Here is a 16800-nt window from a genome sequence, read left to right on the forward strand (position 1 = left end):
ACAAGAAAATGGGTATCTGAAAGATGTTAATCTCTCTTGGTCTGTTACTATTATTTTGGAAATTTTTTGCCGAGGCATGTCAGCCGTCATTTTTAGCTTTAATTATGCCGAATAACACCTGCTTTTGAGGCCATAAATTGAACTTGTCAAATTTCCTCCGTTAGAAAGTCAATTTGAATTTCAAAAACACGAAGGAAGTGTTAGGAATTAAGGTTGTCTTTGCTTTCAGTTTATACAAAACTACTTTCGCTCCAACTCCGTTGTTTTGGTTTCAATTCAAGCTCTTTCTTTTCATTGTGAAAGTCAAAGAAGGTCTGTAAATTAACAGTCAATGTTTTCTTTCTATTTCCATGGCGGCTAAGTTAAGACTATTAATAATTTAACGCTGAGAAAAATTTGCATATTTTTGCTTGTTTTGCAGACGAGAACCCTTTCCAAAACGAAGCAAATTATGCGCGATATCTTTTTCTTCTCTTGAAGACACAAATTGCGTGAAGAACTCCAAAGAAAATGTGGAATTCGCTTCTTATACTTTTCTGCCTATGGAAGGTAATTTTGACTTCATTTATTACAAGACTGGTTGACTCGGACAGATTCCGCTTAACATTTCCTTGAGTTAAACGAGTAACGGAGGTTTTAATATTTCTATTTTACATAGGCTGAAAAGGTTCTTTGCGATTCAAGTACTGTGACTGGTAAGTAATAATGATAATAGCTGAGAAATTTGATAATTTAGTTTAAAACATCGTACATTATATTTTATGCATCCGCAAAACCAACTATTATCAAGTCCATTCTCGTGCATGCGGGGATAAAATTGATTCCACTAGTACTGTGCAAAACGTTTTACAGAATAACTTGAATAATCCATATATACCTTACAGCATTTTAAAGTTTAACTTAATGTAAGAAATAGCCTTCTTGTCGTAGCTTATAGGTAAAGGGTCGTTAAGGTTGTTATCTGGTTTTGCGGAGTAAATAAGTTTTGCTTATTATTCATGATTGGCTCGCGGTTGGTCTTCGTGGAAAACTTTAATGATGGACTGACCGGAGGCCATGTCAAGTTTAACTAGTCATCGCGAAGTACAGTTTTACCTGTCTTTATTATTATTTTCACAAATATTGCAGTTTTCGTCGAAAAACAACACGCACATTTAACTCGCATCGTCACCGAAAGAGAGTTCAAAACGGTGTATAATATTGCGAAGAATCAGCTATGAATAATATCCATCTACAAAATGAATGACGCATGCCATAAACATACAAAATAAATATACGGAGGCCGGAATCGCTATGAAATGTTATGCCATGTAGGAAAGAAAGTCATGCTGAAAAGTCTGAAAATCGTAAGCATCATCTCGATGTTTTAAAAATTATGTGCGATGTCCCTGATACATGCTTTTGCAGTACACTGTTCTCATTTCCCGGTAATTTTTAATCACACGTTTCCCAACAATTTGTTTTGGTTCCCGAAACAATTTTTTGTTTATATTAAGTTGACAACTTCCCCCATTAATTGTTAAGAGCCTATTGTTCATCAGTTTTCCAGCTTCTTCTTCCGTTAAAATATGTACCAGTATTTTTAGCCTTGGATTACTGGGGTCGCTAGGTTAGTAGTAAGATATCAGCATTTTTTAACGTTTTGAACGTCGAAGTCAACTTTAGAGGAAATGATAAAACAGTTTTCGGTTGTAAGAAGAAAAATACGACCTTGTAGCTTTTAAACGTATCATATTTTAACTTTTAAAAAAAAGTTCTTATTCTCCTTACTTATTTTCACACATTTCTTTAAGTGCCAGTTCTGGGAATTTCGTAATATATCATGTCAGTATCGATCCCCTTGTTGATGTTTTTCCATATTCCCTTTACGTGTTTGCTTGACATTGTATTGATCACAGTAAGGTAAAATCAGATTTTCATCACATATGAACGATATTGAACAGTTTCGAACAAAGAGTGTGTGTCAGGGCGGAGGTGCGGGGAGAGAGAGACCGAGGGAACGAGGTTAGGGGTGCGTTAGACTTCGGATCGAGTGGTCCGGGTTTCTGGCACTGCAGACGCTTTGCTCTCAGGGTTTCTCTCTCTTCTGTCCTCCAGTTTTGACGTCATCCCAACCTCCACAATAAAAACAATTTTACTATAGAAACTGAACCCTCGATCAACTTTTAATCCTGGGTTAGTGTTAATCGGCTTTCGAACAATCCGGCCCAGGAGCATAACTGCCCATCGGCGAATAGGATAAATTGACTTAATCCTTGGGGAGAGGGGGGGGGGAGGGGTAAGGGGTAAGGGCAGTAATCTACGTTGGAGTAATGGGAACAGGTTGAGATCCGGCTGCTGTGCGCCTCTTTACCCCGAGTGAATACCTAATCTGTACTCTTATTTTTTTAACAGTTTCTCCTTCAAACGTGGCACCCAGTGCCTCGTCAAATGGCTCAGCTATCCTAGGAACAGTGACACTGGATCTGAGTTACTCCGTATTTAACAATATTCCTGGAAATACCATTCAGCCCTCAGCAACCGCTGACCCAAGACAGCCGCTACAGACGATAAATGCATCTGAGACGGGTAGGTCTGGAACTCTACCACAATTTAAGTTTCTTTGTAGAGTTAACACTATTTAAATATGCTCCATTTAAAAAATAGAGTGTTTTTTGTCGAGGAACTATCGGATAGTTGCCCCGCGGAAATTTGATGCTCATCAAATTTTTCTATCAGAACGATAGTTTCGAGGCAAAAACGCTCTATCGTTTTTATTGTTCATCACTAAATTTTCTTCCGTGCATCCATTTAAAAATGAGCATCGAATTGCATCTATTTTTTACATTTAAGGATATAATACTTAATTGAAAGCCGAAGTGTAACAAACGAAACAAAACCAGACAAGCAACCTACCAAATGCAGTAAATTTAGTCGGGTTGTTCTGTCTGTATTCTCGCTTGTTAAAAAAATTTTCACGGACGAGCACTATCCATCTGGGTATTTTTCTCGGACGGACACCATGGGCTGAAAGCTATTGTCTCTCTGCGGATGAACACTATCGCGTCACGTGATCAATTTAAACCAATCAGAAAAGGAGAAAATTTAGTGGTTAACTATAACAACTGGTTTTAATGCCATTTGACAGCGACATTTTGTACTTTTCTCGTTGTTCATTTCTAGTCACACCTAAAAAGAAATGCAACGATATCAACTGGGACGCTCCATGCACTGATGCAGAATGCGTGAAGGTAAGTCAAGAAAAACAACAAATGTTCACTTATAAAATACTACAATATCACCTTTTGCGTTATATCGATAACAATGCTTTACCGGAAAATAAAGCTTCCCTTTGAATTTGTGATGACACTCTCGCGAGTGTCCCGGATGCTGCATAACAATCAAGCACGTCTTTCAAAAGGTCCAGTAGGTGATTGATAATACGTCATTCATTTATGTTTGTGGCATCGTTCGGTGGACCGTCGGAACAGTTAAAAAAAGGTTCGTCAGGTTCGGACTATCTTCGAAAGCCTTCGGAAATTAAAGTAAAATCTCGTAAGGTTCTCATATTTGTATACGGGGTAAAGTGGAAACAAGAAAAACATTGATTAGGCACACTAAGCGTGGATGGCTTAAATCAAAGGAGATTGCAACCGACGGGAAACTTACTTATATTCTCTAAAGTTTCCCATGCACTAAGAAGCCACTAATCATGCTTATTTCTTTAACGATTTTCCTCCTTATTTAGGAGCTAATGACTTCGATGTCCAGCTGTGTCAAGGTAACGATACGCTTTGTGTAGACCTTTTACAGAAGACCTTCTTTGTATTTACATCTATTCTAAACTACCCCTCTTCCTCCCAAAAAACAACATCAAAAAACAACAAAGTAAACAAGCAAACAGACGAACAAAAATATGCATGATAACTCCTACAACGAACCCTGCATCAAGCAGAAAAATTTTAGCTCTCAATGTAATTGTACGTCTGTCAAGCAAAACTGATTTGCTAGGTTTTTGATCAACGCGCAATACGCCAAAAGTGTTACCAATTTAAAAAAATTTCTAAACAATTAACGTGCATCTTGTTTTGACCAAACGTGTCACAAACAAACAAAAGAAGAGACATACAACCAACCTCATCATCAGCAATAGCAACAACAACTGATATGCCTGTTCCAGGCGTTCGGTCAGATTGGGGGGGGGGGGGGGTGGGTGGGGGCAACCCAACTAACCGAACGACAATAACTATAGCAAGAATGCAACACTTAACATGCTATCTTTTGTATTTTCAGGATAAACCAGAAAATTTGTCTCTCTCTGACATGGATATTCCTAAGCAAGCCATGAAATTGGGATTGGCCCTAGCCAAGGAATTAAAAAGGAAACAAGAAAGCGGCGACCCTAATGTTACCGACACCGCAATTGTTATTACTGACGGAATGGGTGAGTGGGGATAATTTTGTTTTGTTGAACTACGCGTCATATAGATGGTTCACAGTATTGGTGTTTTTCTCAATCGTTGAACGCGGGAAGAGAATCGAGAGGAAACTGGACACCAGCGCAAAGGGGTGGCGTGAGGGGTGGGGACTTGGAGCGAGACAATAAACGTTTTAACTGCTAAGTAATGTACTTTATGAATACATTGTGAGGCATTATAATTAACGTTTAGAGGGGAAAAGAAAAAAAATGTAGTTATAATTGTTGATAATCTCTACCAGAGGATCCAGTTGCTTGAACTGATTGCCAATAAAACTAAACCTAACTCTGTGATAGAACCTGAATCACTAAGGCGGCAAATAGTACAAGCGAGCGCGGGAAAAAAAATAACCCGTTGGCTTTGTGATCTCATCTTATTGGCCGAAAAACAACAGCTTTACTATGATTGGTTAGACTGTACTCTTTTTGAAGCAACAATTACTGATGTCCTAAGTAGCTAAGGGTCACTTAAACAATGAAAATATAAGCTACAATGAAAGAAATAAATAAAATGGAAAGAGCATGATGAATTAAGAAAATGGCTATGTTTGAGCCTTGTGGCGTTAAACAGTTAAAAGGTTTTAGCTTTTTTGGTGGTAGCAACTTCCATACAAATCTCCTAAAATTTTAAAACATTAGGTTCAATTATACATGTTGATACCTTTATTCTTCTCTTTCCATTGAAAGTCTGTCTACTTTAGATCCGAGCACATAACATTTTTAAATTCATAAAACGGTTTACGTGACCCCTCAGCTAAGAAAACAGTTACACATGTCACAATTAAACGGTTTTTACTTTCAGCAATGGAAGTCGGATTCTTTGATAGCGCTGACTATGTCAACAACACCAAGATGAAATTGCTTACTTTTCCAAACTACTCGGACCCAGGCTTCACTGAAAAGTGGAAAGCTATGGGCGACTCTGTTGCTTTCCCAGTGGAAGAACTACCTTCAGGTGGTAAGGAAATTAACATGACTTATGGCTTTTAAAAAATGAGTCTTTTTAGGAGAATATTGCAACGAATTCTTACATTATAAGCCCCCCTCCCCCCGGTAATAGGCCTATCTGCCTGGAAACAAAAAAAAATACATCCGATTATCAGCCCCCCGGATATAAGCCCCCCTTGGCCGGATGACAGTACTGAACAGGGCTAAATGTTGCCTTATTATGCGTTTTAACTTAAAAACGTATTTCGATCAACCCTCCCGTGGCTCGTTTCGAAACGTTTCTTTATTCCGCTTATAAACCCCTCCTGGATATAGGTCCCTCCGTTAATAAGCCCATCCAACCCCCCTCCGGAATTTTACGGTAGTTTATCTTCTTTTAGACTTCCAGAGAGCCAGTTTTGTCGTATAAAGTTTATTGGTGCAAATGTTATCAATAAGGAAGTCAGATGACAAATGGTGAATATGATTACAAGGCCATCATCAGGACAAAGAAAAACTGATTTCTTTTTTTTTACATTACGAAAAATGGGAGATGCTTCTTGGAAACGAACTCTAAAATCTACTTGATGCTTCTCTTACCATTTCTACCTTGTTGCAGGCATGCATAAAGGGAATAAACGTTAGTGGTTAGCGGTTGCCAGCCTGATTCCTTTCTCTATTTACAGGAAAAGTCGTTTATTCTGTCGCCATTTTGCCTGAAGTATTCGGTGCCAAATATCTGGACAATGATGAGATGGCCTGGCAGGAGAAGTGAGTATCGACTCTTAACAGCCACCATTTTGAATTGTGTCGCGCTTCTAAAGCATTTAGTGTCAGACCCCTTTTTTTTAGAAATTGGTCAAGATTGTTCCAAAATGTTGTTTTTTAACCAAAAGAAGCAACCAAAATTGTCATAACATCTTCTACCAGACTTTAGAGTGAAATAACTCATTTATTTGAAACAGTAAACTTAGATAAACAAACAAACACAACACAACAAATATACCTGTAGCTTAAAAGCTTTTCACTTGCTTGATAAACTTTGCACATCAGTTTCCAAAATGTACTACAGAATTGTTCTTTATAAAGTTCTTAAGCTATTTTGGTCCAAACGGATCGTAAATAAAATGTTTTTCAATCCATATTTGCTACAATTTAATAAACTGCAGCATCTTGGTACTTAGTAGTCTGCCGAGGGAACATGTAGGAAGTTTTTTTTTCTCTGTTGCTAAAAATACAGGCTTTCTAAATTTACTAATAGTTTTTATCTCCTTTTCTCTCTAATTTTTAGCCACATTCCAGATTCAGACATATCCGAGCTGTACGTGATTGGTGACAAGCTTTTAACTCGTAAGAAAGTTCCAAAGAAGCGAATCAACAGCAACTTGTTATCAGTGGAATTCGAAACAAATTCAGGACTGCAGCTGAATGGACCGCTGACAAAACCAGCTTTGATCACTCTGAAACACCTTCATGTAAGCTGTAACGAATATTAAAACGTATGGAAACTATCAAATAGTGGTGTAGTGTTGTTAAAAATTACCATGCTATTGTACTGAAGCTTTAAGCAAGTGATATTTATGTGATGCTATTAGTATTTTTTCTAAAAAGCAGAAAAATACCCGTGACAGTGTACCTTTAAGTGGCTCAAAACAGTTTCCTGCATTTTCCAGCACCTCAACTTGGCAGATCAATACTGTGACTCGTTTTCAGTTGACGCAAAAATTATGGCATCAAACAGATGCCTAATCACTGACTTGACCCCCATTTTTATCAAATTGCAATCAACAGGATGAGACGCAACTTTCGGAAAACTTTCTCTTGTCCGCACTGTTTTAATGATCTCAAATGAATTTTTTTTCTTCAGGCGACCGAAGACCATTTTGAGCCCACTTGTGTTTACTGGGACGGAAGGTAAATTTTTCAAAAGTTTTAGCAACTATAAATTAACAATACGTTTGAGTTAGAAAGGAATCTGGATTGTTAAATTCTCTTTGAGTACGACATCGGCCATTCTTTTTCTTTTTGACATATACAAAAAATTTCAATTAATAATAATTCTCGTCACAAGGTCTGAAATGTACAGGAAAACAAAGCTTTTGACCTTATTTCAGTATTCTTCAGCAAAGTGCCATCCGCGTTGCCACGTGGTTATATTTAGTCATGCGACATCAAGAACTTGAAAAATGTGGTTGTTTTTACTCCCAAAATCTGACGAAGATCATTTATAATAGCGTTGGTGACTATAAATTGGAGAAGTCAAAGCCAGAGTGATCGACTTCATCGACTTACAGTTAAATCAGCATTTCAGACCAGAAAGAAATGTTTTGGGGGGTTAAATATTTACAGTAATGTGTAGTGGCGAGCACACGCATGGCATGCGGTTATTCTTAAATCAATACTAAATCGCCTTCTTGTTTTTTTTTTCCTACCTTAGCGCGTGGTCCAAAAACGGTTGTAAAGTTGGAGAAACCAGCGACTCGCAAACCGTCTGTGAATGCACACACTTTTCAACATTTGCTGTGATCATGAAAGTGAAGGAGAAGGTAATACAATCAAGTTGACAGCCCTCTTGGCTCAAAATTTGTTATACGCAGAGGCTCCGCCGCGAGGTCTTAATCCTCACGTATTTATATATCATTTTCGACAGAAAAAGTTGCCCCCTTCGTATACCCTTGATGGAAAAATGGCACCCCTTTCACCTACCTGCAGAAGGGATACTGTTAGGTCTGTTTGAGAAGTTTTAACACAGGCGGCCCAAGCGCACTATGTGAATTATTCATAAAGTTTTAGCGAACGTGACCCTTGCCTTTGAGCGGTGTTGTGTTACAAAGATGCGATTTATAAGGGTTTGTATGGGAACTCAACGATTTTCTTTCAAAAGGAATAATATGTAATGTTTCGCTAATAAAATCGACTAACCTTGTTGCCTTGTTGTAAACTTTGTTTTCTGTCCGCTTCTCAGGCCATTTTGAAGCGTTTTCGGTGAGTTAGCGCTGGCTGGTGGTGTTCCACTATAAACGAAGTGGAACACCACCAGCCAGCGCTAACTCACCGAAAACGCTTCAAAATGGCCTGAGAAGCGGACAAACAACAAAGTATACAACAAGGCAATAAGGTTAGTCGATTTTGTTAGCGAAACATTACATATTATTCCTTTTGAAAGAAAATCGTTGAGTTCCCATACAAACCCTTATAAATCGCATCTTTGTAACACAACACCGCTCAAAGGCAAGGGTCACGTTCGCTAAAACTTTATGAATAATTCACATAGTGCGCTTGGGCCGCCTGTGGTTTTAATAGGTTCTTTTATATAGCTACCGTGACAGTTCTACATCTTTGTATACTCCAACTCGTGAAATCCCTACACTTTTATATAGTAACAGCCCGAAAAGGTATCCCTTTCGGTCGGAGCTTCCCTGTTTAGTCCCCCTAGGTCGTCAGAATGCTTCATGTATTAATACGTTGCGGGAGGCGCAGTGGCCTAATGCTAAGTGTGCTGGACTCTGGCTCAAGCGGTCTGGGTTCGAGCCCTGGTCGGGGCAATAAGTTGTGCCTCTCTCCACCAAGGTGTAAAAACGGGTACTGGCGAATTTACTGCTGGGGTTAACCCTGCGATGGACTAACATCCAGCTGCTTAATGCTTCAGAATCCGGGATAGGTTTCTGCCTGATGAGCCACTCTGCTTGGATTTTAGTTACTGATTAAACCTTCGGTGATTTTTTTTTTCATTCAGGTAGATGACTCAGACCGTAAAATGGTCGTTACTGTCGCGACTGTGTTGGGTTCATTCTCAATTCTTGGCCTCCTCATCTGTGCCATTGTCGCCATTGTTCTCACGTAAGACAAGTAACTCCTAGCTTAATTCATTACGTAATTTCGCAAAGTGAAAGCCAATGGCGATATTGCTGTGTACAGTGCGCATGTTCCCGTATAATAAACACTTCCCAATCGATTCACTATTTGACTGCGCACTGTCTTGAGTGCTACAAAATCCTAGGCACGAGGATTTTTGTTTGTGCAATTACGAATATATCAGCAGATGTAAAAATGTCAAATACCAATAGCATATTTTTCAAAGAAATTAAAGTGGTGACCTGGGCCGAGATCACCCGCGCGGGCACTTATGGTTTTTTTGCAGCGAAACAACTCAAGCAGATATGATGGGATACACTCGGCTATAACATATGTTATTTCTCTGTATAGCTTGTAAATTTTGGAAAGGTCGTAGTTAGTTTACAAGAATATGTGTGGGTGGGCCATGAATGGTCCCTCAAAATTTTACAGTGATCGAAAAATTAGGCTTCTGCTCAGAATGCTCGCAAAATGTTAAGTGGGTGCTCGTTTGTTCGTGATCGCATGCTCGTTTTTTGTGGTGGTAGCTTTTTGAAAAGTGCTCGTTGCTCTTAAGGCTATTTTTTGTCAATGCTCGTGTGCTCGCAAAGAAAACTGCTATGCTTGCATGCTCGCAAAGACCATTCGATACCCCTTTGTGACTGTGACGCTAGGTCAATTGCGTCACTTGATTACCTCCCCAATCCAACTAGGTAGGGTTATAAACGTATCTTTTAATATGTATTTTTTGTTCAGTTATCATCAAAAAGACCACATGCGCATTGCTCTCAACATCGACGTTGCCCTTCTGCTCAGTCAGTTGGTTTTCTTCATCGGATTGTCCACAGGCGACAACTTGGTGAGAAATTGCAATTAATTCTTTGTTTAAATCTTTTATTTTCAAAACAGCCAAACCTAAGCATTATGTTCACTAAAAATAAAAATGTCTACCTTTAAAAACTTATTAACTGTAATCCTAACAGTGAGAGAGTTGTCATATTCGTATAAAGTAATATGGCCTAGCTCCCACGAGTCTTCTTTAGCTCTGTGATAGAGCGTCCGACCGGTGCGTAGAAGGTCAAAAGTTTGACTTCTACTGGAAGAACTCGGAATTATTTGAGTAGAGTGCAACACTGACTGATAACATCTTTCTCATAATATCAATTAATAAAAATTCCACTGGTTGGGGAGTGGTAGGTTAACTAGCTCTTATGTTATCTCTCCTCAGTTCTTTTCCAAGCCCAAAACGTGTGAAGTTGTCAATCCATTCGTTCACTTTTTTGAGCTGGCAGCTCTATCTTGGCTACTGATGGAAGGAATGTACTACTACTCAACACTGAAACCACTATTCAACGAGAAAAACACTGTGCCTATTGTGTTTTACTTCGCTTTGGGTTGGGGTAAGTAACGAACAACGATCTCTTATATTTCAATACGGGAACTGACGAATAATAACAAAGTGCGTACAAGTTAGTATTTGTGAAGACAGGATACGTTTGTTTCAGTTTAAAATTCATGATCGTAAAACCTCGGGAACGACCCTTACTTTTGCAAGAAACCTTTCTTTTTTAACTTATCTTAGATAATTCTTTGAAAGACCATTAAGACTTGGCTCAGCTACTATATGGAATTTTTATGTAAAAGCCAAGCAATTCAATATTTGTAAAGTTCAGTACAAGTGTAGCCGTTCATGCCACTTATTCTTATTCTTTAACACAGGTTTGCCCGTAGCATTTGCAAGCGCATGCGCAGAGTATGCCTATCCTCACTTCGGTAATCCAGAGGGAAGCGAGTTGTAAGTGAAACTACAGTTTGTTTGTTTAATTACCAATCCATAAACAAAAAAACAACCTACCAACCAACCAGCCAACCAACCGACCGACCGACCGACCGACCAAACAACCAACCAACCAACCAACCAACCAACCAACCAACCAACCAACCAACCAACCAACCAACCAACCAACCAACCAACCAACCAACCAACCAACCAACCAACAAACCAACCAACCAACCAACCGACCGACCGATCGACCGACCAACCAATCAACCAAAAAATGAAACAAACAAACAAACGGACAGACAGACAGACAGACAGACAGTCAGACAGACAGACAGACATAAGGCACACATGCAGATGGACCATGAAACAAACAAACAGACAATAACAACACCAACAACAATGTGATTTTTATAATAAAATCCAAAAATTTTCTCGTGCAGTTATATAATTCTGATTTTGTACAACGTCCATTTTTCCGACATTACTTTAAAAAAGCTGGCATAAAATACGTTCTCTTCACATTCTATCAAATCAGTGGTGAAGAAAGCTACCTAATTATGGCGCACATCAATTACGTGTACAAAATCCACAAATATATGTATTTTAGATGCAAAAAATGTAACTAATTTGCTTTTGTTTGATTGGCCGCAGTTGTTGGATGTTTATTAGCGGAGGTGAAGCGTGGTTCTTTGGAGCGCCTGTCTTGATTCTCGTACTGGTGAGTCCATAGATACTGATCAAATATTTACTTTGTCCTTAAAATGATATCAATATATTTTCAAGTTAACAGGTAATAAGAATAAAGAAAATCTTCAACCTCTGGGGTACTGCTATCGTGACAGGTTTAAATCCGAAGTAGTCTTACGTGATTGGTATTATATTCACCGTATTTCATGGTTTTACAGATAATACGTGCTGGTATTTCAAGAGTTGCATAATATTTTACGAGCCCCGCAGGCTTCCACTGTTTTATTTTCCACGTACTTTAGGTCATGTTTCTTCGTCCGATGTAACTCTTGTTCTGCGCACGCACACAGCAACTTCTATTCGCTTTGTTCTAAACCGGTTAAACCGGAATACTACAGCGTATTACCGTACCCAAATTCGCAAGTAGCCAATCAGAAGCGCGATCTACTGTCCTGATATCCTACGATATCAAGTCACTGACCTGATATGCCCCCATATCACGGTCACTTTGAAGTAAAGTAGTGTCACTGTACGATGAATTAAAAAGAGGTTTTACCAATAAAACAGAACTTCGTAATTTAAATTTAGCGGTGTTTAGCGGTCGTAAAAAGAAAAAACTCTCCCGCCAAAACTAAACTTGAGCGCGCTCGCCATTTGCGCGGTGTTTGCCGACGAGTACTGATCGAGACATTCAGACTGAAAAAATGGAGTCGGAGTTTCCAAAGTTTTCGCTTAATTTTTATTTTGAAAATTGAGAGAATGAAACTCTAAACAAACGAGTGGAAAAAAAGGCAGAAGAGGAACTTGGTAAAAGTGTTGAAGAGCAAGTCAACACAAATTGCAGTACGTAGCTTGCAAGCATGACTTCAGTAGAGCGATAAATATAACCGGATTTTTGGCTGAATTTGGGTACGGTAAATACCTAATCGAACCTTTTTGGTACGCTTCGGCTGCATATCAGGCTCGTTTGGTCTCGCCATGGGTATTTTGGCTCGACTGCGTCTCGCCAAAATACGAACCATGGCTCGACCAAACTCGCCTGATATGCCGCCGAAGCGTACCAAAAAGGTACGATTAGGTATAAAAATGGTGCCATATTTTGCGTTTCCTCGTGATCTTATATGGTGACCTTTAGTTAAGATTTAAATCGTTTAATATTAACCCGGTATGATTTAAATCTTATTTTTAGCTGAATCTTCTCGCCCGAGCATTTATTGTGAAGGAGATTGTCTGCTGGCAAGACGACCCGGATGATATCAGGATTGAAAGGGCCAAGTAAGTAAATGTAAAAATAAAAAAATCCAAGATCGGTAAATTATCATCAAATATCTCTAGTGTTCGGAAGTTTTACGCACTTACTATTCTAACCGATAAATGCACTAGCCCTAACTTCAAGCCCTATACTTGTCTCTGTTTGACATGTAATACCACTTTTAAAAATTAGTATTTTGGTTTGAATTTGAAGTTGAAGATTATAAGCCAAGTTAGCTCCTTATGTTATTTGCTAATTACTTTCAACTGATTTCGCAGAACTCGTCTGATGACGTCATCAGTGATCATGGTGGTGATTGTGTTGACCTGGCTGTTTGGTGTTCTGGCAGTGAATAACACTGACGACAAAATCTATCATTACTTCTTCATCGTGTTCTACACTTTCCAGGTAAGAGGACTTCGCTTGTTTTTAACTGACGTCACCTTAACCTAAACACGACGAGGGGGTGAGGGTGGTGAGGTGGGTGGTACTTTTACGTGAGTACCCTAAAGATATAATATTTGTTTAATAACTCTGATAAATTGTGTTTATGTTGTAGGGGCTACTAGTTCTGCTGTTCTACTGCATCCGAAACCAAGAGGTTAGTGTTGTGATATATTGTTTGGCATAGCACCCTACAAGAGCCCAACATCTAAGAACAGAGGCATAATTTTTGTTAAGGTGGTTAATGAGAGAAGGAAACATTGGACCCACGCGCTCGAAGTGAGTCAGACAGTATTCTGTTGTTGCATCTAGCAGATTGTGTTGACACCATTTTTTTGTTATTATTCTAGATGTGGGACTATCGCAAGGACAAGAAAGACGAGGAAGTAAGAGAAAAGGTATAAGCAGCTAATAAACACAAATATCGCTTGCTTAATATTCCCAAAAAAAAATCCTTAGAATTGTTGATTTGTTTGACTCTTTTCGTTTCGTTTCGTTTCGTTCGTTCGTTCGTTCGTTCGTTCGTTCGTTCGTTCATTCAATAGACTACTTTTCATTTACCAATTGAAAACGGATGATTCCCACTGAACACGACCGAATGGTTATGAAAGGTTCAAACCAAAAACGGTTGATAAGTGTTCTAAAGAGCTCAAGAGGCTTCAGCCAAATCAAGCAAAACATGTCACGATTCCAGTAAACAGTTTGTCTCAATAGAACACGACCAAGAGAAATAACAAACTGATTATCTAAACATTCCTGGCCACAAGTTCCCTACTGATAACTTATTCTGTTCATTTTATTTTTCAGAACAAGACCTACGACTTTGTGTACCATCCATGAAAATGACACGAGTTTTGTTTTACGCTTTGACGTGCATAATTACAATAATTTAAATAGAACAAATCACCAGCAGATTGCACTTTGCTGAGTTCACTAGTTTTGTAGCGATAATAAAATAAGCTCGCAGAACAATAAGCAATCGTAAATCGTTTGTAATGAAAATAACTGAAGAGACTTTTACCTTAGATTAAGGCAGCTATTTGAGATCAGAATGATTACATAACCAACAATCTTAAATACAAATCTAACGATATTCACACCTTATATTTAATTATTTTATTTTATTCTATATTTAATTTCATGTTACTGATCATGTGAGTTAAGAAATCGTCTTTAGTTGATAATAAGGACAAATTTTAGTTAACTGAAGGGCTTATGATTTAAAACGTCCAACGATAACCTCGTTGGATAGCTGAAATTTATGATGATTATCTGGATCAATTAAAAATAGAGTGTACCAAGGCAAACAAGGTTTTTTGTATGTCAGTCCCTCAGTTTCAGATCCACTGATGAAGTCAAAACAACGACAAAAGACAGTCAGCTTGCCTGAGTCATCTTCGTTTTCAAAAACCTCAGAGTGAGGTTACAAAGCCTCTCCCCAGTCTTTTTATCATTTCCTATCTTGGGGGACTGGTAGGAGAAAGGGGTTTACCTCCGTGTAAAAACCTGTGAAATATCCCTTTTTTTGAAAACTATTGTTTTCCTGTTCTGTATTGTTTTGAGGTTCTTTATTGCCTTGTTCGTTCTTTGCTTTACGTCACTGGTGAGTTTCACAGGTTTTTACACCGAGGATGAGCCGGAGAAAGCGAAGAAAGAGTACAAAAGCCGTAACATAACAGACATGGGGGAGCTGACGCGAGTAGTCTATTGGCCATCAGTGGATCTGTTTTTTCTCCTCTTAAAAAACTTTCCATAATGATTGTAAATAGCTCATCAACTAAGGCAGCATCACAAACACTGTTTCAGTCTGGGTTTTCATTGTTTTTCTCATCAGCATCTACACTTGTTTACTTGTTTCAGAATTAAAGGATTCAATAAACACAATTGCACAATTGCTTTTTGTTGATCTTGAACGCTTTTCATGCAACACAGAAGGGCTTAGTGAAGAAGGTTTTATTTAAAATTCAATTACAATAGTTTCAGTCAATGGGGACAGAGTCATTTCAAATGGAAGTGGAGGCTGTTCTGTCTCTCAACAGAATTGGTCACCAAAGCCAAAGAGAAGTAGTTTTAGCCTTTGCCTGACTTGTCCCCAGTCTTCCGTCATGAGAAAAAAAATATTAATAAGAAGCGGGGATGGTGGAAAATTAGCAGAGGCATCATCCCTTGCGTCAAAAGGGATGGCTGAAGACCAGTAAGTGGCTTTGCCTCTCGCCAAATTAGATCCCCACCAATTTATTTTTTGTGATTCTGTTACCCTTCCTCATAACGCCATAAATACGTCCTAAAGATAGACCCATGGAGCAAAGGGCGTGTAGGACAAGTCAAAACAATAATTAGGCCTTCTTCTATGGAATTAATTCTCTGAAGACCACAGTAAAGTTGATCACATAAATGACATGAGCATCAAGACAGTGGAACGTTAACGGCAAACCCTTTGTGGATTTAGATCTCTATACGCCCTCTTGACGGTGCTTATCTCTAAAAAAAGGAGACAGATCAGTCGTTGGTAATCTACGTTAATGAACTCCTTCTTCCGCAGGGGCCTCTTTTATTTTTTCGTACGGGCTGGGAAATGGGGAGGGGTGAAAAGTACTAAGTGTGCGGAGCCAGTGAAGAGAAAAACGAAAGCACGCAGGGGACACCTCCGGAAGAAGAAACAGAAAAATTCCACACTCTGCCAGCTGTCGTTGCCAAATGTCCAAAATAAAAAACACTTTTTTTTCTTATCAATCTTGACAGCGATCCATTTTTTTTACCAAATAAACAATAGCCTCCATTTGGCGCTAAAAAAGTAAAAAAAAAATGGTAAGTCTGTGAGCCGGAGCTTATCTCGGTTTCCGTAGCATTGAGCAACTAGGAGTACTGCTACTCCCCCTGGATAGGATGCTAGTCCTTCGCAGGGACCCCAGCAGTAAATTCGCTGGTACCCATTTATACACCTGGGTGGAGAGAGGCACTGTGAGAGTAAAGTGTAGCACCCCAGCAAGGGCTCTAACCCGGACCGTTCAACTCGGAGTCGAGTGCGTTAACCATTAGGCCACCGCGCCTCCCTCAATTTGGCGCCAAAATATGCACTGATATTTGTCCGCGGATAGAAATAAAAAATAAAAATAAATATGTGTTTATAGTGGTCATGCACTTAGCTTCGTATCTCAACGAGATAGCTAGTTTACAGGCATGCCACTGAAACAGAGGAAACAAATAATTTATAAATGAACATAACAAGGTTAAAAATCCCAACTGGCAGGAGACAGACCAGTTGGCTATATACAAAGCGTGGTCGAGGATTTGAACTCGAGACAACCGAGATACAAATCCAGCTAGTGGCAAGGGCAGGCCTCGAACCGGTGACCTCCGGATTACAACACCAGCGCTCTAAACCACTCGGCCACGATAGAGTTCCGAGAAGCGAAA

At 39.1% G+C, this 16800-nt stretch overlaps 1 protein-coding gene across 1 annotated transcript; it reads left to right on the forward strand.

Annotated features, from left to right (window-relative positions):
- The first annotated feature begins 421 nt into the window (after positions 1-421).
- On the forward strand, positions 422-15267 carry LOC144650522 (adhesion G protein-coupled receptor L2-like). The gene is made up of 21 exons (XM_078510210.1): positions 422-549; positions 659-695; positions 2395-2568; positions 3163-3230; positions 3728-3760; positions 4273-4423; positions 5259-5414; positions 6070-6154; positions 6675-6858; positions 7251-7297; positions 7821-7929; positions 9120-9223; positions 9974-10076; positions 10446-10617; positions 10937-11012; positions 11652-11718; positions 12877-12962; positions 13218-13347; positions 13499-13540; positions 13734-13781; positions 14191-15267. The coding sequence occupies exons 1-21, from the start codon at positions 511-513 to the stop codon at positions 14221-14223; spliced, it is 1944 nt and encodes a 647-aa protein (XP_078366336.1). The 5' UTR covers positions 422-510; the 3' UTR covers positions 14224-15267.
- The last annotated feature ends 1533 nt before the right edge of the window (positions 15268-16800 follow it).

The sequence above is a fragment of the Oculina patagonica genome, chromosome 4 (genome assembly GCF_052425735.1).
Source record: "Oculina patagonica isolate OP01 chromosome 4, crgOcupat, whole genome shotgun sequence".
NCBI classification, from domain to species: Eukaryota; Metazoa; Cnidaria; class Anthozoa; order Scleractinia; family Oculinidae; genus Oculina; species Oculina patagonica.